General features: G+C 39.5%; 1 protein-coding gene across 2 annotated transcripts in view; it reads left to right on the top strand.

Annotated features, from left to right (window-relative positions):
* Positions 1-20979, top strand: part of smarca2 (SWI/SNF related BAF chromatin remodeling complex subunit ATPase 2) — a 49476-nt gene extending 28497 nt beyond the window's left edge. The window contains exons 23-35 of one of the 2 annotated variants that reach the window (XM_086206883.1): positions 298-344; positions 2473-2639; positions 3969-4132; positions 5819-6046; positions 7513-7590; positions 8499-8717; positions 9797-10020; positions 14222-14327; positions 14696-14797; positions 15399-15519; positions 15701-15834; positions 18321-18366; positions 18498-20979. In XM_086206883.1, coding sequence (XP_086063009.1) covers positions 298-344; positions 2473-2639; positions 3969-4132; positions 5819-6046; positions 7513-7590; positions 8499-8717; positions 9797-10020; positions 14222-14327; positions 14696-14797; positions 15399-15519; positions 15701-15834; positions 18321-18356 — 1626 coding nt within the window. In that variant the 3' untranslated portion in view covers positions 18357-18366; positions 18498-20979. Of the gene's footprint in view, positions 1-297; positions 345-2472; positions 2640-3968; positions 4133-5818; positions 6047-7512; positions 7591-8498; positions 8718-9796; positions 10021-14221; positions 14328-14695; positions 14798-15398; positions 15520-15700; positions 15835-18320 lie in introns of both variants that reach the window. The other variant, XM_086206882.1, reaches the window with a different exon arrangement.
* Positions 20980-24473: the final 3494 nt, after the last annotated feature.

Genomic DNA, 24473 nt, shown 5'->3' with positions numbered 1-24473 from the left:
TATTCATTGTATAATCAAGATCTCTAGCTAAACTCCTTGCTCATCCACTAACAATTTCAAAAAGACATCTAGAATTATATCAGACGTCAAAGACAATACACAAACGAGGTAAACTGATCAGCTGGCTATCATGTAATTTCTTTGACATTTGACACTCTTCCAGTCAAGAACTGTCAACCCAAATCCCTTGAATGACAGTTTTGCATTTTTCGTGCAGTGTGTCCACAGTAGGGTCAAATTTAAACATTGTTTAAAGGCCATGTCCTTACATAAAACAGTGAATGTTCTCTGTTATAGGAATCTTTTGCTGAGCACTTGGGCTACCCAAACGGCATCATCAATGGGTAAGTTAAATAAGAAATAGTCTTAAAGATCTCTTTTGAAGTCATCACACTTAGTTATTGTTATTAATGGAAATGCAGCACTTATTCTGACATCTGGAAACATCTTGGAACATACTAAAATGGTGAGCTAGATGTTCTTACACTGCTTTTCTACAGCACTGTTAACACTTTAAACACAGTAAAATTTGTTTCCTGAGACCACTTGTTCTCAGATCTCACTTCCTTCATGTCTCATATACAAATACATCATACACAAATTTTGTATATACTGTGAATGACAAACAAATGTATGTTGCTCAAATCGTGCTGAGATGAAACGTACCATATTCATGTTGTGTATTTCTGTGGACCGTTTTGACCAACATCAATTTACTTATAACACTTGAATTTCAACTGTTGAATGAACTACGTTTCTGTTTTGGATGAGCTTTCTGGTGTATCAATGCAGAGACAGGGAGAGAGAGCTGATGAGATCAGTTGGTGGTCGAGCTAGACTGACGTTTAAAGAGAGGGCAAGTGTTGCACCAATACTCACTCATGTCTACAAAGTCTGTCATTAACACAGACACAATGACAAACTCTGAAAAAGAGAATAATTGAGTTTGATAATCATAATTTCAGTATAATTTAAAATAGCAAATTGGATATAATTGTGATTTTTGCCATACTCAAGCACCCCTTTTATACTGTGTTTTTACTGATCACTGCTACAAAGCGTTGGTAGTGACTGAAATCTGATTGGTGTCCTGCTAAAACGTAATTGGTCATTATTCAATTATTACACACTCTTTTATGTTGTAGCTGTACCATTCAGAGCTATAAAATGTTAATGACATAATCCTGATTAATCGGTGAATGCAATCAGGACTACTACAGTCCCCTGTGAGTAATGTGCGTAATCAAGGCATGTATGGTGGCATCCTCTGTCATGAAGTGATCACCCATGTGAAGGCAGATCTAACAAATTATGAAGGTGAACTTAAATTTAAATGTTAGTAACAGATTGCCATCAGTTTAACGGTTATAGGGATAGTTCACCCAAGAATGTGAATGCAGTCATCTACTCGCTGTCATAGTCATAGAAGGTTGGGTGATGTATTTTAGTCCACAAAACACTGCTGGAGTTTCACAGGAAAAGGTGTTTTAATAATCTCCCAAACAATTGAAATAAATAGTGACCATCTTTTAAACATACCAAAAAATACGTAATAAAACCATAAAATTCCTCCATGTTACTTGTCTGAAATTATCCATCTGTCCTGAAGCTTTTTATATAGGGTGATTTCTGAGCAAAATCCACATTGACACAAGCAAGTGGAATTGATATCTGATTTTATTTATTTCTAACAGTATGTGCAGATAAATTGCCATGGTTTGTCAGTCTGAGTTATTTTGATGTAAAGCTCATCAGTACAACTGGATCGTACAGTAAATACATAATGTGAAAGGACATCTGAAGTCCTCATTTGAGAAGTCTCAGATAATTCCTACATCTCTACTCTCCTATAGCAAGCCTTGGCAAGGGATAATTATCCTTAACTGCAGTTCATCTCAAAATTTCAAAAAAACAAATTCTTAAGCTGTAATGTGTAATATACTTTTGAAGTCAACCTGTTAATGGTTTTTGGAACATTTGGGAAGTTTAGTGGTCTGTAAGTTTTTTAAGTTGGTCAAGTGGTTCTTGGCCTAAAATAGTCTGGAAACATTTCTCAGTGGGGATGAAACAAAATATGTTTGCTTGAATGGTTTCATTTCCACATGTAAGGAGGAATGCTTTGGAATATACCACAAACTACAACATTTAGTGAAATTAGACATGTCATTTCAGCATAACTGCAGATAATTGTTGAAAATAATCTATATTGATTTTGTATTTAAGGCTGAAATCAATGCAAAAAGTAGTACATTGATCACAAACAGTTTGGAGGCAAATGAGAATAAAATAATTGGATGGTTGATTGTGCTCTGTAACTGATACTACTGGTTTCAATACTTGCAGCAGTGTGTAATCCAGTATTTCCAAGTGTGGGTTTTAACGCTCTACCCAATTGCATTCAAGCACATGCCACTCCTTATGTTCTCACCAAAGACTTATGAAACCTGATTTTCTTCATCACCTTGAACCCAGGCATGAACTTTACCGGGCTTCTGGAAAGTTTGAGCTCCTTGATCGCATCCTGCCGAAGCTGCAGGCCACCAACCACAGAGTTCTACTCTTCTGCCAGATGACCTCTCTCATGACGATCATGGAGGACTACTTTAGCTACCGCAACTTTCAATATTTACGTCTAGACGGTAAGGTTACACCACTACTGATGTTTGAACATCGCGATGTCAAATAGACATGTGAACCTGTGAACTATTGTCAATGTTCCTGTAGAAGAACCACCATAGAAGTAATGTTAGAGTGAATGCAAAGTTAGTTGCCTGATTCACAGCGATGTCACTGTGTCCCTGGCTGAGAAACATTCAATAAAGAACTGAAGTTAACTCATACCTTTCAGATTGTAAGGTCAGACTGTCAGCAAATGTGTCGTGCTGAGCTGTCTGACGTATACTGTCACCACCACTCAGTATGATGCACACATTCAACATAAAAAAGAAGTCTCATGGGCTTCAAGGTCTGGCCCATATTTTGAGCTCTTTTGAAATCAAACAAATGTGCAAATGATGTGTGTGAAAATACTGTCAGCACATATAACACAAGAAAATAGAGTACGGTTAAACTTGCATGTTGTACAGTTATCGACTAAACACTGATTGTCTACAATAGTAGTGTAGACCTACTCACATGTCCACACACACACACACAGTGTGTTTTTGTTCATTTTTTATACTTTTTTTAATGATTACGTTCATGATACAGTTTAGCTGCTTTCTAATCTATACTTAATAATAAAATGCTTTTGTAAAAAAAAAAATCTGTACATGAAAAATCAGACATAACAATGAGAAACATCAACAAAAATAACATATAAAAATAAGGATAAATTAGTGCTGCTAATGTGTTGCTCTGCCGAGCAAACATAATAGGGTCTTTGCCTGAAGTACCTTCAGGCTCAGGCCCTAATAAAATTCAAGACCAGGAGTAAACTCTTAAGTGCTGTGTTATAAGCAACTGTACTCAATGGTTACCATGACCTGGATGACTGGGAACACACCCAAACTTAAAGTTTGTAGTGTGTTTTTGGAGTTTGCAACTCTGTAGTTTGAATCAGAGTTCTAGAATAACAAATTAATATGTATCCATCATCCGGGTGATATAAATGTATCTTACCATAAAAAGACATTCATAAGATTTTCAGCAAATTGGTTTGATAAACAGCTTTTACCTGAGATCAAGAGTTCTGTCACAAAAATAGATAAAATCTCTTTATTAATCTGAAGTTCTGTTGAATAATTGAATTGTGATATAAACTGAATGAAATGTTAAACCACATTCTGAACTCTAAACAAATCCACTGCATACCCTTTTCGCCTGTCTCTAAAACAATAAAATTGGTCAAAGCTGACATTAAGGTTGATCATTTTCAACTTATTAAAAATAAGCTTTGGATCAAAAGTTCAAGCTGTGGTTACAAAGGTGAACTCTGCATTTCAAAATGATCAGGTTTGATCTTTCAGGAACCACCAAATCTGAGGACCGAGCCTTGCTGCTGAAGAAATTTAATGAGGAAGGATCTCAGTACTTCATTTTCCTGCTCAGTACCAGAGCTGGGGGACTTGGCCTCAACCTGCAGGCTGCCGACACTGTCGTGATCTTTGACAGTGACTGGAACCCACATCAGGTTTGTCCATCAGTCAGTAACATTATTATAAGCTTGCTGTGCTCATGAATGCACTGGGTACAGTATACTATTTAAAGACAAGTGTTGGAAGTAGACTCATTCATAGTTTTTAATGGACAGACTGTAACAGTGCTGAATTATGTCTCTGGTTTGTGACAATAGATTATGGACAGGCCCACCTATTATACATCTGTTGACCCTTGAGAAAAATGGCCATCTGTTAGATGCAAAGATACATACAGTATTTTGTGGGAGACAAAAACAGAGTTGGAAACTTTCTATCTTTAGTTTTATAACATGTTTGATGCTATTGAACAGTACAAAAACAGATTTATTGGAAGATCCATTGTTCCATCCATTTTCTACCCCTTATCCCGTTAACGGTCACCGGGGGGACTGGAGCCTATCCCAGCTGCTTCAGGTGAGAGGCGGGGTTCACCCTGGACAGGTCGCCAGTCCATCACAGGGCCAACACATAGAGACAGACAACCATTCACACTCACAGTCACACCTACAGTCAATTTAGAGTATCAATCAGCCTCGTCCCCTCTTGATGTCTTTGGACTGTGGGAGGAAGCTGGAGTACCAGAGAGAACCCACACAGGAACAGGGAGAACATGGAGACTCCACACAGAAAGATCCCGTGCCTGAGCCGGGACTCAAACCCAGAACCTTCTTGCTGTAAGGTGACAGTGCAAACCACTGCACCACCGTGCCGCCAATTTTTAGAAGATGTGTCTGTTTATTAATTTTTTTTCTGTACTGCTAGTATTAATTAACCCTTACCACTTCATCACTACAAGAAATGAGTCATTTGTCAGCTGTCTAACTGATCTCATAATAATGATTTGAGGAGTTCAAATCTACATCAACTTCAGTTTACACTTTTTCAACCAATGTGGTACTGATCTGCCCACAATGTTAGCACTGTCTTTCAATACCGTGGCCTGAAAAATTCATAAACACAAACACAAAATGCAAACAGTAATAGCCTAAAGAATACTAATTTTCACAAAATATCAGCAGTATGTCAGCCCTCCATAACAGTAATGATTGAACTTGGCACATACAAAGCCAAAGCCATTGATATCTGGGGGGTTCAATTGGATTTTAGGACATCCATATTGCATTATCCACTGCCCACACTTTTCAAGGTTGGATTTTAGTTTTACCAAGGTGAAAAACATGTATCTCCTTCAAATCTCTCTTGAGTGTTACTGTTGTCGGTGTTACAACAAAGTTTAACCATAACTAGCAAACGGTCCACAAACCAGCTTGATAATGAAGACAACTTTTGCATTGGAGTCAATGGACCACCCATTAGCACCCCTCTGCTGTGCTATGATTAGCTAGTGTGCATTTCAGGGTTAACAAAGGGCCATTTCAGTTTTAATTTGTGATCAGTTTGTTCCTCGTATCCAGATTTTTTCAGTAGAGTAAAGCAAAATTCAATGGTGCCAAAAGCAAATCTAATACTCTTAATTTAGCTTTTTATGCTTGACTTTCCCTGATGATTTTTATTTAAGGGACAGATGTGCTTAAAAAGGTATTTTCATCACACCTTGAAGAGCAATGCTAATTGGCAAAAGACTATACTATGGAAGGATTAAAGTTTCTACTGACTAACATTTTGGCAGATTGAATTGGACTCGTACTTCTCCTTCATGCTACATCTGCTGATTTCAGGATCTGCAGGCTCAGGACCGCGCCCACCGCATCGGTCAGCAGAATGAAGTGCGTGTGCTTCGTCTCTGCACCGTCAACAGTGTGGAAGAGAAAATCTTGGCTGCTGCCAAATACAAACTCAATGTGGATCAGAAAGTTATCCAGGCAGGCATGTTTGACCAGAAGTCTTCAAGCCACGAGCGCCGTGCCTTCCTCCAGGCCATCTTAGAGCATGAGGAGCAGAATGAGGTGAGGTCAGAGTTTGTATGGTTGGTTTTATTTAATTTCTCGGGATCATTGTGCAAAGTAGGCATATTCAGGTGAGTGCACCCAATGTTATTACACCTTAAAAAGTACGTTTCAAATTTTCTGATGTTAGGGCAAAGTCTAGTTGTTAATCCTAGGGTGAGGAGTGCGATGAGGTGACGTGGTTTTGTGTCATTAAGGCTGTGTAGCACCTTCCATACGTCAGCAAACAGAAGAGTTGACAGTGCTGAGTTACATCCCTCAAAATGCTTCTTAATCTCTGCCATGGCGGTGCAATGTGAAGTTGTCTTCAGTGGGGGCAGGAGGAGTCTATTATTTTCTCGGCTGTGTTTGACTCTCTGCAGAGCACCTCTGTCTGCTGCAGAAAAGTTGGCATCCCATACGGAAGTACAGTATGTCGGTGTACTTAATAGAGCAGTGGTGGAGCAACCCTGATAGCTGATCATTTTTTTCACTTTTAAAGTGAAACTTCATCCAAAAAGTATATTTTGCCTTTCAAGTACTCACATACAGGTGTTTTGAGCTCATAAAAATGTTTTCCTCTCACGCATTACTTCATTGTGATGGCCCAGCACAAACTATGGAATGGAATCTGGATTTATTTTTTTATTGGTACTAAAATACAATAGCTGATCTGTGAATAGTGTCAACACATTCAACATATTGAGTACATAAAAAAGTATGTTAGGGCATGGTAGAAACCCATAGTTATTTATACATCATCCAAAATACATATAAAATTACAAACAAAATCTCCAAATCAATGTTGAATTCATGAGAACTAACATCTAATCATTAATGTAATTCTGAGTAACCCATAACCAACTATTGCACCTCAACAAGAGCGTTGATTTTCACTGAATGAATGTAGAAATAAATGTGGCTACGTTAGAGGGAGGAGAAATGGAGAAATTCAGCATGACTCTATAAGAACCAGCTACTAATATTTGCATAACGGTAGTGGCTTGAGCAGCTCATCAATTGAAATGTTGGTTACAAATGTGATTCACTTGATAAAAACCCAATCAGTGTCTTCATGAAGTAGAATCCCTGTTGAGCTGATAGCACTCAGAGAAATGTCTGGAAACTCAGTACTGTGGATTTCCAAGGACCTATCTTTGAAAGCAATTTTACAGTCTTGAAGTTTGGTTTTTTTGTTCAGTAATGAATTGTTGTTTTTTAGGAGATCCTAAATATTTTTTCTCTTTCAAAATATTGCTAGAATTGCAATCGGATTACAGAGAGCTACCCTTGTTCACTTACCACAGAATATGATCTGATTTATATTAACATCTCAGTTTATTTAGTAGATTGATCAAATCTGTATGTCTTACTTGACTTATGGTTCTTCAGACACAATTAACATGGAGATTGTTGCTTTGGCATAACATCGTTTTGATTGTATTGCAGAGACTATCTTTTGATGTTTTTTTCTTATGTTACTCAAGGAAGAAGATGAGGTACCTGATGATGAAACGCTTAACCAGATGATAGCCCGCAATGAAGATGAATTTGAGCTCTACATGGTAAGAAAAACACTTGTTGGTGAGATCTAATAATTTTTAACTTGCTGAGTCAAACTCGGAAAATGTCTTAAAATACGAAATTCCCAAAAGGTAGTATTGACTAAGATATTAACAAGGAATTTTATCTGGTACTGTCTGTCTGAACTTTCTTGTGCCTCATCCTCATAATTTGTCTTTAAGGTTAATAGCTGGCCCGACACCAGAGTCTTCACCTGGGTTGGGAGTGAACCTGTGGTGCCTTTTCATAATCATGAATTTGTAGTTGGAACACTTACTGATAGCAAAGCAGACACTCACGGCGCCAGCTTTTATTTATATGCTTCGCTGTGTTTAGACCATGTGAAGGTAACATCAGTGCAGAATGTTGTAGTTCAGTATTACTGGGTAGGACCAGACATTATAAGTATGACTGTTTACGGAGGGTCGGACACAGATGTTCTGGAGGAGCTGACTCAACCTCATCTCACAGCGAACCTTGTACACCTGTTGAGGACATGTCCACTAAAGAGGTCCAGTGTAAGCCATCTCTGAATCTTCAGCCTGTTTCTTGTGTCTGACGAATTCCTTCTTCACACATAACTCCTCCACAGATATATCCCAAATAATAAATGCTTGTCTGTCATGTTGAGGCAATTATTCTGGTTAAATATCATCAGTTTATAGGCTACATGTTGACTCATCATAGCATGAAAAGCAACAGGAGGGACATTAGTCAAGCTGTACCAGAGGCTCACCTAAATTGAATGCTACCATCTTAAATTTTGTTCATATCACATGTGCTTTTCCTGTTGTGAAAAGTCAAAAGGTCTGCTGTGGCAAGGGCCTACTGCCATGGTTACAAGATGAGTTGTTTTGTCTTTCACAGTATACATACAGTTCCACCTTTTTGTGTTTTGTCTCCTCTGTAGCGCATGGACATGGACCGACGCCGGGAAGATGCTCGGAACCCAAAACGGAAGCCCCGTCTTATGGAGGAAGATGAGTTGCCTTCTTGGATCATCAAAGATGACGCTGAGGTGGAACGGCTCACGTATGAAGAAGAAGAGGAGAAGATGTTTGGTCGAGGATCTCGTTGTCGTCGTGACGTGGATTACAGTGACACACTGACCGAAAAACAGTGGCTACGGGTAAAGTCTGTGTGTGTCAGTCAAAATCTGGTAGAGGAAAAGCAAAAAAAAACCAACAAATATGGTGATTCAATTAATGGCTGGGCTTAAAAACAATAGTAATATATATCAAAATTGACTTCTTTTTTTCAATCACAAAAAAAATTGTCTCATAGCATTTTCTTGTTTGCTTTTTGACAATTTGCTATCCACCATTTTAAATTCTTTCCCCCCAACAGGTCAAAGCAGAAGGCTGCCCCCACTGAGCCTGGATCTGCTTGACATTCCTGCCTGTTAAAAGGAAGGTTTTTGTCACAGCTGTTGCAAGATGTGCTTACCAATGGAGAATTGCTGAGTGTAAATTAATTGAGGGAGTGTGATGCTAGACCTGCTCTACTTGTAAAGTGTCAGAACTTTTGTTTTGATTTGGTGCTGTACAAATAAAACTGACTTGACTTGACCTGAGTTCTAGGATGTCTGCTATGACAGAAATATATTAAAAATTCTACGTAACATATGAAAACAAACAATCTGTTTTCAACTAACTCATCAAATAAACAAAATTAGGGTGTTTTAATACGAACAACACTCAGTTTGCTAATAAAACATATGTATATGGACAGACATCTCAGGTTTGGCAGATCCATTTTATTTACTGCTTAGATTTTTTTGTTAAAAACCAGGATCAAAGAAAAGGAACTGAATGAGATCTGCTTGAAGAGTTAGCAAAGAAGTTTCTTTTCCTTTTTTTCCAATTTAAAGTTTGAGATTTATTTATATTATCAATTTCTCAGGAAATATGTGGACCATTTTCCTGACAAAAAAATCAGCACAGTTAGGGTAGAATATAATATACCCAGCCATATATCAAGACCGTTTCAGTTGCTGCTTTGCATATGATAGAAAAGGAGGTTATTATTGTCCTTAGTGGAGGTCTGTGCCCCTTCTAGTTTATTGTTGTGATAAAGAGAGAGGACTATAAAAGTGATAAGAGATAGTTTGGTTAAATTGGCCATAGATTTAAGATGAGCTTACAATTCTGAGTGGACAAGCTGAGAGCAACTTTTTCTTTAATTGATCCTGTCATTCTTAACCCTAAGGCTATTGAAGATGGAAACTTGGAAGAGATGGAAGAGGAGATACGACTTAAAAAGCGCAAACGTAAGAGACGTCAGGACAAGGATTCATCGAGTAGGGAGGACTGGGGCACCAAGGCCAAGAAAAGACGTGGACGCCCACCAGCTGAGAAACTCTCCCCTAACCCCCCGAAACTCACCAAACAAATGAACACCATCATTGACACAGTGATCAACTACAGAGATGGGTAAGAATTCTGAATATTCTATGCTTTTTTACCAGAAAGCTCAGCATATGGGGGCAATCCTAACAAATGTGCACTATAGGTATGGCAGGCTGTCTGGCCTGACTTGCCCCTTGCTGGACAAAGTATTTTTATTTTTTAAGAGCTTTTTAGACTCCGGTCACAGTGAGATGGTTAGAGACAAGGAGTGTATTTATTTGTAAAGCACCACATTGACATGCTTTGGTCAACACGTGAGCATAGCACGTCTGACATCCATTTTCTTTTTCAACACTTGGAAGCTACACATCAGACGACTTGCAAACTATCACAAGCCAATGTTACATTACAATCTCGTCACATATAACAGAATATGTCAAGGAAGAAAAGCCAAAAAAAACTTCAGTCAGTTTTTTACACTGGAAAAATATGTGTGCCTGCCGGTAATGACCACATAGAATCCACAGTCAACTGCGTTAGCCAAGCCGCGGCTTGAATGAAATTCAGCCGTCTTGCACGTCGTCCTCTGCAGCGTTGGAGCAGCCGGGCTTCGAATGGAGGTAAACACTGACACTGTGCAACATGGGAGCAATACTCCTCTGCTTGCTTTAACCTACCCAGTGAGTATTGGCTTGGTTTGGCTCGGCTTTAATTGAGCCACCAGCCACCCTCACTGGGCCTTACACCTTTTCTGGCAGAAACCCTCGTTCGACTGTTGGCGGTGATATGGCAATGTGTGGTAATGACAGGGATGAGAGAAACTGGGCTGTTGTAATTTATACCTTTTAATGTTACTTTCTTGAGTACAACCTGCTCTAGTGGGTGGTTAAATTGGCTACAGATAACCTTTTTGCATTAATATATATTCAGTCAAATTAATATATATTCAGTCAAATTTTAAATTAGACATTCCATTCTTTGACAGGTTCCCTACAATATGAGCTTTCACCGTGACATTGAGCCTGCCTACAGGCATTACTCAGAATGGAACAATTTTGGCATTCACAGTACCCAGAGGATAGTAGCTATATCTGCACGAGTCAGGATTTTAAAGATTTATTGAATATTATTATATAATATTAATAAGTCATCAAATTATTTGACTATTTGTGACGTGTTTATTTTGTGTATTGCTGGGTCACTGCAACAACTGTATTTGTTAAAGAGCAAGTTAAGATGAGATGTGACAGAGTTTGTCTCAATGGAGACAAACTCAGACAGCCTGAAGACACTTCAAAGATGTTAGTCAGTACATCTACTAGTTGATCTGCGCTGCACTACTCGTCAGGAAACTCTGTCTGGTCTGGCTTTCTTGCTGATGCTAGTTAGGCCCAGGTGAGCAGCTGTTGATGTAGTCTGTGGAGAGATCTTGGATCTTAAGCTCTCACATGGCTAAAAAACAAACACCTCATACTCGGAGCAACTGAAAGGGGAAGTTCTTTGTAGTCCTCCTGTCAAATGTAGATTTTAAGTGCCTTTGTGTATATTTTAGTTTTGTCGTTATATTTGTTTTGTTTTGTTTTTTGTGCAAGACTTTAAGTGTGTGTGTTTCTAATACACAGCTTCTACACAGAAGAAAGTGCATTTGTGATCCCATTACTCAAAATATGAACTGGCTGACTAGTATCCCAGAGTTTTTCTCGGAAACTGCAATCAACCCCTCCAGAAGTCAAATTCTTTCCTTTCCCAGTTCATAGTTGTTCTTCCCAGAGCATCTCAATCATAGCTCTGGCGCTCCGCTCTCATAGAGTGAGACAGAGTTTTTAATTTCCACTCCAGGACTCTGGATTCCTTAGGTACAGCACCATTTCCCCTCCAAAAGGCAAAGAAATGTGAGTGGAGCTTTAATTTTATTTGGAGTTGTCGTCAGTAGGGCCAGGGACTTGTCTTGACTGCTATTATAACCCAGATTGAGGTACAATTGTGTAAACATCTCTAATAAACACAGGAAGAGAAATACAACATCAGATTTTAGCTTGAGCCTTCACTTTTACTGCAGCCTTCAAAGACCTCATCCACATACAGGGTTATCATCAGGTGCATCATGAAAACATGATACAAGGATTCTAAAGCACATAATAGACGACAGAGAGACACCACAATTAAAACAAGGCATCGAAAATAAAAGGTCTCCCAGGTCCATCCTAGTGTTATTGGATGCCTCTAAAAATTTATTGACACTGGTACAAATGAATTTTTAAATCTGTTTAGTCTGCTGTGAGGGACCCTGAACTCCTACCAGAGGACAAATACAGAATGTCACGCACCCACTGAATTGGTTTAAAATCACTTGTCAGCTTGTTACCTGAAGCCATTTGAGGAATCACCTTATGGTGAAGCCATCATAATCATGTTTCCACTCGTACCAGTATCTTTCATGAAAAATAACAATTGGGTCTATTCCCAGAGGGGGTACACTGGGCTGGGAGGCATCACACTCAAATACGTGGAAGGTGTAAAAACCCATTTTGAACATACCATTCACCTTTGTCATTTTAGCCAAGTTTACACAGCAGATCTAAGCTCAGAGGCACCGCAGGGGGATGGCTGTACAATATCCGAGTCATTTTAGATGAGCAGCCATGAAATCAGACCTGATAGCTTTGCTGTTGCAGTTCAACCTTCAAATTTTTTTCTTTATTTTTATTTTTTTGAAAAAAGGTGTATTATTAACCAAACATAAAAAAGGTCAAATCTGGGAATAGAATATACAGTATCATCAGAATAGCCAGTAGATGATTTATATGAAGTAAAAAGATTATTTTTAATAAACATATTGCTCAACCCAGTATTTTTCTTTTGTCTTTCCATTTATGATCCTGGATCCTGTACCTACAAAACTTCCTTCTGGTGTAGTAATTTTGCCTTCGCAATCAAAGCAGTAATGCGTAATTGATCATATGGTTTTGTCAGAGCTGAATTAGAGATCCTTATTCAGAAAAATTTCAACCGGAAGTGCTCGTGTTGTTGAGTTGTTAGATCCAAAGCTAACGTCTCTTGTCTATTTACAATTCTTACTTGCCCCTCTCCTACTTTTTTATTATTATGTATATAACAGTTGAGTATTAAAAAGATCATCATTGACTCTCCTTCTATGTGCAGGGTTTGTTGTACTTGTGGTCAGTAGTCTTGTCTATTTGTGGGCGGCATGGCTCAAGGGTAGAGTGGCCGTCTAGCAACCGAAGGGTCGCTGGTTCGATCCCCGACCCCGGTGACCATGTGCAAGTGTGCTTGAGCAAGATACTGAACCCATAATTGCTCCTGATGAGTAGGTTGGCGCCTTGCATGGTAGCCTCCACCATCAGTGTGTGAGTGAATGGGTGAATGAGATGACACTGTAAAGCGCTTTGAGTACTGCTGAGGTAGAAAAGCGCTATATAAAATTGAGTCCATTACCATTTACCATTTGAACCAAGAGCAGTAGGCAGATCATGAAATGATTTTTTTTGTTTTTGTTTTGGAATAATCGCTATATTGACATTTTTTAGGGGAATATTAAATGTGAATAACCAGCAGGGGAAATCCTGTCCTGGCAGAATCTCCACCATAATAATGTAATGAGGCATTAATAACCTGAGATGGACAGAACCGTTCTATTGTGTTGGCAGAGAAAACCTTTTCTGGGAGGAAGCAACACAGATGAGCAATTATTGTTACTAACACAAGAAATCACCCATGTTTTGAATGTTGTTATGTAATACACATGAATTGCTCTTATTTGCCTTTTCGCATTTTCCTAAACTCTTAGGAAATTAGTGTAAGGACGTTAGCACACAAACAACACTGTCATCATTTTTCTCTGATGCAGGATGATAAGGATTCCATAAGGATTCCATTCAGATCCTCACAATCTCAATGTCACGCCATGTACCGCCAACTTCAATTCTGCAATGTCTGCAGTTTCGTTTAGCAGATGCTCCCTTTGTCCAAAGGGACGTACAACACAAGCAAGAATTGCTGTCTCGATTTCTGTCTCCATCTTAGCACTTCGTGCCTTATCATTAATAAGAATACAACTATCATCAATAAGAGTACAACTAACTTTTACATCACATTTAGTCGCACCGAACTGGCTAATTCAGGGCTCAGAGGTCAATTCCATTTGTTGCGATTACAAAAGCTGTCATTTTAGCATCTGTTTTTGTGAGATACATTCCCCTGAATGTATACAACAGAGACCTCGAGCGCAAAATTTAAAAATGCCACTCAGTTGTCTTGTTTACAGGTCAGGAAGACAACTGAGCGAGGTCTTTGTCCAGTTGCCATCCAGAAAGGAGCTCCCAGAATATTACGAGCTTATCAGAAAACCCGTGGACTTCAAGAAGATCAAGGTTTGTGAAATGAAGATTGATGTTCATGAAGAATATGATGGATACAAGTGAACTAATAATAAGAATATGCATAATCATATTCATTATTCTTACCTTACATATGTTTGCCAATAAATGATTTATTGAGGATAGAATTCGTTCTCTTTAAAGAAACTAGAGCCAATGATCTTTTGTGAAGAGGTAGAAGAGCACCTGTACCACCAAATAAAGTGCAACTGAGCAGTGAATTTGATCTTTGTGTTCTGAAACAGCAGGAAAATATCTTTGGTGACTTTGATGTTACATTAAGTGAGGGCTCACAGTTTTAGAAGGTGTAGAATGAGCGTTATTGAAGCTGTTTTTCCATGCTGGTGTCTTTCTGTCGACAGGAACGTGTGAGGAACCATAAATACAGAAACGTGGGAGACCTGGAGAAGGATGTGATGCTGCTGTGTCACAATGCTCAGACCTTCAACCTGGAGGGATCCCAGGTCAGGCCCCATGCTGTGGACCTTTTCCATCTTAAATCTTTACTTTATTAGGGTCAGATAACATGTGGGGCAAAAGGCTCTCAAGCTGCAAAAAAATTGAAGAACCCGTTGATTCCATTGGAGTTTTTCTTTTAACGTGACACAGACAATTTGGAGGATATTGACACATTTCTTGGGACACAACTGACGTGGAGACAGAGGCCCTGCCCTGGGTGCTGCCTAGGAACCCCATAGCACCCTCTTATGTTATTGTGGGGTATAGGTCCACCTACAAGGACCAAATTCAGAAGCTGTGTGTGTTTTCCCAAGATGAACAATATAACTTGGCTTTTCAAATTGCAGAAATGAACAATATTTCCTAAAGGCTGCATATTGTGTTGCTGCAGACGGGGCTTACCCACAAATCATCTTTGTTTGATGCCATTCTTGCCAAAAAAATCACAACATTATATTTTTGATAATATTAGTCTCTCCATTGATACATATGAACCCTTCCCCTCCTATTACCGACCCTTTGTTTACCAAGCTCTTTTCTTCCATGTTCTCTATATTGCTTTGTATTTTTCATGTTTTATTCATCACTGTGTCTATTTTGCCACAGATATATGAGGACTCCATTGTCCTTCAATCTGTGTTCAAAAGCGCCAGGCAGAAAATTGCCAAGGATGAAGAGAGTGATGAAGACAGTGAGGATGATGAGGAGGACGAATCAGAGACTGAGGGTAAGAAAGAATATTTGATTTGGATGCATACAAGTCCAAAGAAGCTGAAAGCCAAAATTATAGTTAAGATATAAACACCCAGTCTTCAGGATCTAACTGTCCAAAATTTTGATGAGTATCTACAAATCATGAAGAGACAAGTTATGCAAAATTCCTCCCTGCCATTTTGTGCTTCATTCAGCAAAGTCGGTGTGGGTTAAGATCAAGTTGAATAAGGATGTGCGCAGCCATGACAAAGGCAAGAAGAGGCAAAGCCGAGCGAAGGCGAAGCCGGTGGTCAGCGACGATGACAGTGACGACGACCAGGATGGCAATGTAGGTTGTTTCCACTTCCTCACGTTTCATGTTAAAACATCAGCCAAAACAATCTGTCAAGAAACAGATGTGTGGAGTGCTGTTTGACTTTAGAGGGGCGTCCCTCTGGTGCTCTCCAGACTGGGAATCAAGTCAAAAAAAAAAAAAAAAAAGGTGAGACACTCAAGAGCTTAATTAGTCAAAATAACTGCCACTCTTTGATCAGCACAGTGACACAATTTTTTATAAATTTGCTAATTGAGTAAAATCATACCCTATTAAAATAGATCATTTGTGCCTCAGCGTGTTTTTCTGTCAAAAACTGACATAAGATACTGCTTTTGGCCTAAATGTTCTGGTTGTCTGTTGCAAATACTCGGTGGATATCTATTCCTCTGAGGAGCAGTGGTGGGCCAGAGGCGTTAAGTTTTAGAGTTCTTCATTTTCCTTAACGTGATATCTCGGGAACACCTTTAGGAGATTTCTTCAACTTAGGCACAAATGTCCACTGAGACTCAAGTATGAACTAATGATTGTGGCGGTCAAAGATTAAGGTCATTTCAATTATTACATAACTTCTGTGCCTATCGCCATGTTGAACTGAGTGGAGAGAGAGGCCCATAGGCCCATGTATTCGCATGGCTTTTGAAAGTTATTGTTTCATTCAATTACCCAGTGACTGTGATTGAGGAAAGGGTTAGTAGAGGAAATATTTTTGTACCATTTGAATCTTTCTTGTTAGTGTGAGTGTTCATCTTACGAAACAATTAAATGGGAAACTTGCAGAAACTCGTAAAGGGAGGCTCACGTGCTTTTCTCATTTTCCATCATATTGGATATATGCGTTCAAAGTTTGGAATAACTAATTAAACTTCTGTTAAAAAAAAAATCCCCAGGACAAAAAAAATGCTCAAGCTGTAGTAAAAGATAAGTTAGGATTTTTAAAACTTTGAATTATGCAAAGCTCCCTCGGTGGAGTCCCATAATCATAGAGGTGAAAATGAGTAAAAACGGGACCCTTTTAACCTTAAAATCAATTCCCAACATTCAGACTGTCCTTTTGAAGTATTGAGTGCTGTCCTTTTAGTGCAGAAATGTCCTACACTACAGCTATTTAAACTGCAAATGGCTCTCGTAAAAATACGGAGAACACACACACTTAGCAGACAACAGATGTATTTTTCCTGCAGTTGTTTGTACATTTGTTCAGTATTTTCTTGGCCTGCCAGATGTTTTCCATCAGCAGTTCATCCCAGTTTTCTGTCTGCCGTTTGATATTGCATGCTGCAGTTTATGCAACGGTAATCTTTCATTCCTCAAGTTATGGCGGTGCACCTGAAGTGAACCTGGGTCAGTTTGTTGCCAGCTTCAGGGCGCCGTCACTTCCTCTTCGCTTGAAGATGTTGGCAAGCAGAACTCAGAGGCTTTCTATGACCATCAAATAACCTCAAATGTGCAGTCCCTGTATGGTGGTACAACCCCACCTGAACAGTATTTGCAATGAACAAAATAAAATGTTACTAACAAAGCATTTGTTTGTAGGTGGACTAACAGAGCCACTAGTGTGACACTAAAGGATAAACTTAACCTTCTCAATGTAACTGGAGATCAGACTTCTGTAATATCCAAGTGCTACAGTCTTCTTTGTTTACAAGAGTGCTCCTGTTTTGCTTAGAAGACAAGCAGTGTTTTCCAGCTGTTGACATGAACTCCAGTAAATGTGAGACAATAACTGACTCATTCTACCCACTAAGTGTGAATTCTGTCGACGGTCACATCTCTCTCAAGTCAGACATGGCAGAGCTGAACAGGGAAAGTCCATTTAATTGCAGGACCGACTGATTTGGACTGTTGCCATGCCAAAGGTTGACTGCACAGCCATCTTCTTGCAGCATTAAATAGCCGATTGTATTCACTCCAAACCAGTTAAAGGAAACATGACTAACTCACTATAGTGAGGCTGAGACCTCCATTTTAGCGTCAGCATTGTTTCCACTTTCATACAAAGTGGAAATTTGAGAGCATGAAAGTTGTAGCTGCTTTAATCACTTTCACTGATGGTCATTATGTTTTGCTCCTATGGATTGGGAAGCTGCCTGCTAAACTTCTGCCGGCAAGTTGTTTTTATTCATGCGAACAGTGATGCTGAACTGCAGGGTGGTTGAACAGCTCAGGCATGGCCAACAGCCACAACACTCTTTGAATATAAATGTGGTGAGGGATTTCCTCAGCTGTCCATCAGTCTTGATGGTAAGTCACTTTGCCTTTATGCACTTGGTTCAAAGACTCTTTTTTTCTGCCTTTTATCTCTCCCTACTAAACCATGTTTTAGTTCCCTCAAAAGTCTTCCTTCACAGCTGCCCTTGTCGGCTTCTGCTAGACAGGCAAAGAGGTCCCAGGATGCCGCTTCCCTGTTCACAACTTCTTTCCTTAGGAGATCTTCTCTGTTTTCTGTTTGTCAGTCTGTATTTATTTATTTGTTGTTGTTGTTGTTGTTGTTTTTGCAGGACCAGTCAGACAAGAGCAAGAGTGACAATGAGTGAGGAAGAGGATGTGAGGACACACACACACACACACACACACACACACACACACACAATGACAATATCCTTCATTACTATTATTCAGGTTCATACTACGTTCTTTTTTACATTTGTTTTCTTCTTTGTTTCCCCTTTTTGTAGTGCATACTGTCGTCCCTATTCCCACCAGCTTGGAAATGTATTACTAATCAGATAAGCTACTGCAATACCAATCTATAATATTCCTGTTTTTAATGCAGTTTTGTAGTATATTTTTTAACTCTGTGCTTTAAAGGATTTAAATTCTGTACGGAAAATGAAAAGAAGAAAAAAAAAGTGGTTATATTGGTTATATTATATCAGCTTTTGCATTATTTGTAATTGCTTGCTTGCTTGCACTTTTAGAAAATGAAATATGAGTATCCAAATTTTAAAAAAAAGTCTAAATATAAATGGAGAAATGTATATTGCCAAGGATATCCAAGTTAATCTGGTCATAAAATCAATCCAGTATTTGTGACTTGCAGCTTAACTCACCTCATGCAGTGCCAAACTTCTGTCTCCCTCACCGCGGTTGCACCTGTCAAGCTCTCCTCTTCAATGAAAGACCAGACAAACATCAATTTTACCATGACTTAATCCAATGGTAAACCATTTTTTCTCACTTCTGGTTGGTGAATATTTTTGTCTGACTTCAGCATACGTATTACTCCTTACATGTTTGCTCATGTAGATTTTGGTTTTGGAAAGGTTGGTTCGACGTGGAGAGAAACAAAGCTTGACAGGCCAGCTGTGATTGGACAATCACTGTTTGGGACGGGGGTCATGTATGAGATTTTCAACCGTTTTTGTTTTTTTGTTTTTTTAAATCTTAAAAGGAAATCACCAACCTTTTGGGGAAATTCCCCAGCAATACATCCTTCCCAGAGCCAGACAAGAAGATAGATACTCTTCCCTGTGCTGGATCAGGGAGCCGAGATCCTCAGAGCGCGGCTGGAGGCTAGTTAGCTTGGCACAATGAATGGTAGTGGATGTTAAGTGTCTCCGTAAACTTTTGCTCCTAAGCAGTCTTTGTCTGCATTCATAAAACTAGATTTGAGGATTAAAATTGCCTGTAAAAAAAAAAGTTTAAGCCTAGTTAAGACCAGACCTGGATATTTGCAGGTTGGTTTCTGTGTCGAGGAATAATATGCAGCGATACGTTTGTATGGTGTGAGGAAAGCAACAGTACTGTTAGCATGCAGTTTGACCACCTTGCTTAAGCCATTCGATAAAAAGAAAACTGTGGAGGGTTCAACTCAAATGTATAGGTGTACTCTGACTCTGACACTGACACGTGAAAAACGTGACCTGTGTTTATGTCATGATCAGCCTGCTGGAGCAAACACATCTTTTATCTGTTGTCAGCCAATAGGAGGAGGACATAGCCTGATACACCAGACCCAGCTGGCTCCATTCCAGCATTAACATCGGTCAGAATTAAGCTACTTTAATTGGTCCGTGTAAAGACCAACACAAGGATTTGTCTCACTGGTGCAACATTAGCATCAGTCTGGATTTTCACTCACACGTGTTTCAACGATTGCTCAATCAGTCAGTAAGGCCCTGACGTGTAGTGCTGCTCCCTAGAAGATTTGCTGTAGAGGAGTGACGACAAGACCGCTGCCTGTCACAGAGCCGACTGCTCACTGTTGTCCTCAATTTGTGTTACAAAACATCGACCTTAGCCGAGTTTACTGATGGGTCAGAGGGCATTTAGCTGGTCAAGCTGATGGACGTTTTAGAGCGCCCTCTGCTGGATAAAAATGGAGCTAAAAAGACGACACTGAGAACAGGTTGTTAAAAGTTCAACGCAAACTTTTCATCCCAACAAACATTCAAACTTTGAATAAGAAGTGACAGCCCTACAACAGCTGTCTTGTCTCTGAGGGTCGAGGCTCACTAGTGACTCCGGGAGTGATGGTTGATATGCGCAAAAAGTTGGTGTTCTTTTAAAGCCAACATGACTAAATCTGACATGTTGCTCAGTAATTTGAATGCTTATTAAGAATGCTATAACCTTCTATTATAGAGGCCGCACATCATTTAGCGTAGTCGTTATATTTCATGTAACCTTTCTGCCGGTGCTTTTGAGATGTGTATCAGAACAGATCTGGACGTACTTCTAATCATTTCCTCAATCAAAAGGATGAGGTCGTTTTAATTGAGAAACTGGCCTCCAGTGACATATCTTCTTAAGGCAACAGGTCTAAACAGAAACACTTTGTCCTGTTGAGGTCAACCAGCATCTGTCCTGGCTTTCCAATTATCTGTAAACCCATTGCACCCCACAGTGCAGCCTCAACAGCTCCTCAGCTGGATTTCTGCGGGTTATTCAACAAGTAACATTACAAAGAAGCAGTGTTATGAATTTAAGACAAATTGACGGTGTTCTGATTTCTGCATTTGGATTGAGGTGTTTGTGTATTAGTTATGAACCCTTTATTGATTTGTGTGTTGTTTGTAGCATGAACTCATTTTGCCATACGTTGTGTACTGTTCACATGAAGATATCAAGTGTGACTTAATCTTTGCTTTCTTTGCACACTGTCTTTGTGGTTGTATCTCATAGCCCAGAGCAAATAAAGTCTCACCAATTTGGAGCACAAAAAAATGTTCTCTGTCCCTCTTTATCATCATACGCTACCATTTCTACAGTTAGAACTACATGCTTTTTAACCAGGAGGCTCCTCCGAGCTCTGAATACGTAAGGATGAGCTGCACTGATGAACATTCAGTGAACATTTTCACATTCAAGCACAGGAGGTCATTCAGAACGTAGAGGCTTTTTCTTGTGAATCCCACAAAACAGACCTCTCTAAATTCTGACGCCGTTTTCTTCCAGACTGAAACGCATGTAACCAAACACCCGTCAGGTTCCTTTATAAAAGCTGGCGCAGATGCTTTCAAAGTCAAGTCATGTGATCTTGTGAAGTTTGTATTTGTCCACTGAAACTCATCTAGAAGATGGATCTGCTCAATTTTTGTGCTTCCACTAGTCAGGGGTGGTGTGTTCTCAGGTCATGCGTCTGTCTCTGATTGTCATTAACATGATAAGTCAGGAATTTCTTTCAATGTGGCAAACACTGAGATTAATTTCTCATTGATAAAGAATTGTCAGGGTCAGGGGTCACTGTCTCCTAACATGAGCACAATGTCTATTTTTCTTTCCGTCCGTCCATGCCATCCATTTTCTTAAGGGTCGGGGGGGGGGGGCACCTATCCCAAGCTGGACAGGTCGCCAGTTTGTTGCAGAGCCTTTTCTTTTAACACAAACATCCACTGGGATTTGAAGAGGAGATTTTTGTAATGAAAGTTAACGGTCATGTTGCTTGGATATCTTTCCCAGTCACATGAATACAGTGACTCAAATACTTGGACCGAGAAACTTCCACTGGGATGCAAGGATGAACTGCAAAGATTTTGTGCCGTAAAGTCACCGTGACAGTGAAACGTGTGGTGAGAGCATGCATCCAAGGTGAATTATTTCTAGTTCATATTTTTGCGGTCATCAGGTCACACTTTTTTTTTTTTTTTGCCAAGTACAAAAAAGATCATGTACATGAACCTTATTGAGACATTTTTACTTTGAATAAGCAAACTGGAAAGGCTGCTGCAAACCTAAAGTCTTGTGTTGGAAGAAATATTTGTCAGGAGGAGCAAGCTCATTTAATTTGCAACAGTTAATTCTTTCCTCGCTTACACGGCACAATCAAAAAATGAGTCAATCAATGTGAGCGAACGACAACCCTGTCACTGCCTGAAATGTTCCATTTCCTACAGAGATGATAGATTTGGGAAGAGCGTGACTTTTAATCCACAGTCAACGTGTTGGTTGATATCTTAAAGATACCGCAAAAACAATCTCCTTTATTAATTTTCAAACTTTCTAGGGTATAAAAGGGACGAGATGCTCACTTCATCGTGGATTCTATTATTTGTTTTGTCTGACCTCTCGCACCCCAGAGTGAACTCCCTACAGTGAGTGCCTGTGTGTCCGCTGCACCTAATGCTTTATACAAGAGTGCGGTAAACAAAACCTGACGGAGAATGAATCGTGGAAAGAGAACGTCACTCCCGCTGGGACAGTGCATGTTGTTGCTTGAGATAAATGATCACCCATTTTGTGTGTGTGTGTGAGTGACTGTGAGAGAGAGAGAGAGAGAAAGCTGGGCAAAAATTAGCCAGACTGTTATTTTGCTTCTTGGTGAATATTTCACTGAACTATTCTCATTCTGCTGCTGACATCATTAGAGATGCATGAGAACACAACACTGAATCTTCTCTTCTCATACCTTAGGGTCCCATTAGCTTTCCATTTGAAAAAGACAGATTTTAACTTTCCAAAGTCTGCACACATCATTTGCTTTAGTCAAAGTGGTGATTATTCTTTAAATGAAAAGAACACTCAAACACATTCTTGCCTTTTGACCTTGTGTTAATAAACAGATGGAGTTACAGAATGAATGTATGATGTCTGTAAATTGTCAGAGGTTTCACGTGGATGGGAATCTTAAAGATGCTCTGTCCACTTTCACTTTGGAGAAGTTGAACAAAACATTGGTTTATTCCCATGTACTGTCAAGTGAAGAGGCATGAATACCTCGTGAGCCTGGTTTTAGCTATCAGACTTTTAACAAATAATAAGAGAAATAACAAAAAAGAAAATATTCTCCCACTGTGTGCTTTCAGCTGGTTTGGGAAAAGTCCGAGCCAGTGTCTGACACGTCTGCGGTTTAAAACATTTTGACTCGTCACTTCCACAAACTGTCACATTCTTAGAGTATCATTGTGGATTTTAGTTTTTTTTGTAATATTTTTCATGTTGCTTCTTGTTTTCTTTGGTGTGTTTGTCCTTTTGTTTTGATCAGATCATTGGACAGTTTCTGTTTTATTTTGAAACACATTTGCCTCTTGTGTTTTGATTTACTTTACTTCCTGTCCTCGCCATTTTCCCTCCTTCATTGCATGGCCACCCCCGTGCCTTCGTTTCTTACCCAGTCAGTTCCTTCCCTACGGAGCCCCCTTAAGGTCATGGCAAGACTGTTTTGTTTGATGTTCCTTTGCAGTAAAACTTTTGCATTGTCTTGCATGCTGTAAGTTTCGGATTGACTTGATCCAAGGCTGTCATTTCATCTCATAACAAAAGCCAAAAGGTTTTAGATCATTTATAGTGACAATGTGCCAGATGAGATTTAGCCTCTGGTGACGTCTGCTCTCAGTGGAACCCCTGCAGGAACCGGCTCTTACATTCTCTTTTCTTACCTGTAGACCACAGGTGTCAAACTGGTCCAGTAAAGGGCCGGTGTGGCTGCAGGTTTTCATTCCAACCGACCAAAAGCAACACCTGATTCAACTTAAATCAATCAAGCTGTGTCCACACAGCTCATTTGTTGGATCAGGTGTTGCTTTTGCTTGGTTGGATTGAAAACCTGCAGCCACACCGGCCCTTTACTGGACCAGTTTGACACCCCTGCTGTAGACCATAATCGCTACATGTAGAATTTACCCATCTGTACTTGCGCAGTTTTTTGGGGTTCAATAACTGGTCAGGAACTAAAGCCTCGGGATCGGCACACTGCTTCTATCCAGAGACACCTCTTGATCTCAGATTTTTTTTTTTCCTTTAACTTTCACTACTTGCGTATCAAAGTCTATTGAGCAGTGGTATGTCTGCAGACTTCAATGTAAATTTCAGCGCTGATCAATTCTGATGCAGAAGAAGAAGCAGATCTGCAGAGCAGCCTGGAGGGAACAGGTGAAGAACAGTAGCTGACTGCGAGGGAACGCGAGTGATTGTGAGGAAATGAAAAGTTATTGCGAAGGAACCAAAAGCATCGTGCAAGGGGATGCATAGGTTTTTATGAGGAACCTAAAAAGTTACTGTGAAGGAATTCAAAAGTAATTGTGAGGAAACTCAAAAGTTATTGGGAAGTAAGTCAAAAGTTGTGAGGGAACACCTGCTGTTTAGTTCTGTTTTGATTCCTCGTTTGTCTTTTGTTTTTCCTCATCATGAGATTTAATTAAGTGTCTGGATTTGAGGTTTGTTCTTTTGTCCTCCCTCAATAAACTTCCGCTTGAATACCCTGTTTATCTGCA

This window comes from Aulostomus chinensis, chromosome 6 (assembly GCF_037954235.1).
Source record: "Aulostomus chinensis isolate RoL2024-O1b breed Wild chromosome 6, RoL_Achi_v1.0, whole genome shotgun sequence".
In the NCBI taxonomy this organism is placed as follows: Eukaryota; Metazoa; Chordata; class Actinopteri; order Syngnathiformes; family Aulostomidae; genus Aulostomus; species Aulostomus chinensis.
This window is presented reverse-complemented; position numbering and strand designations above follow the sequence as displayed.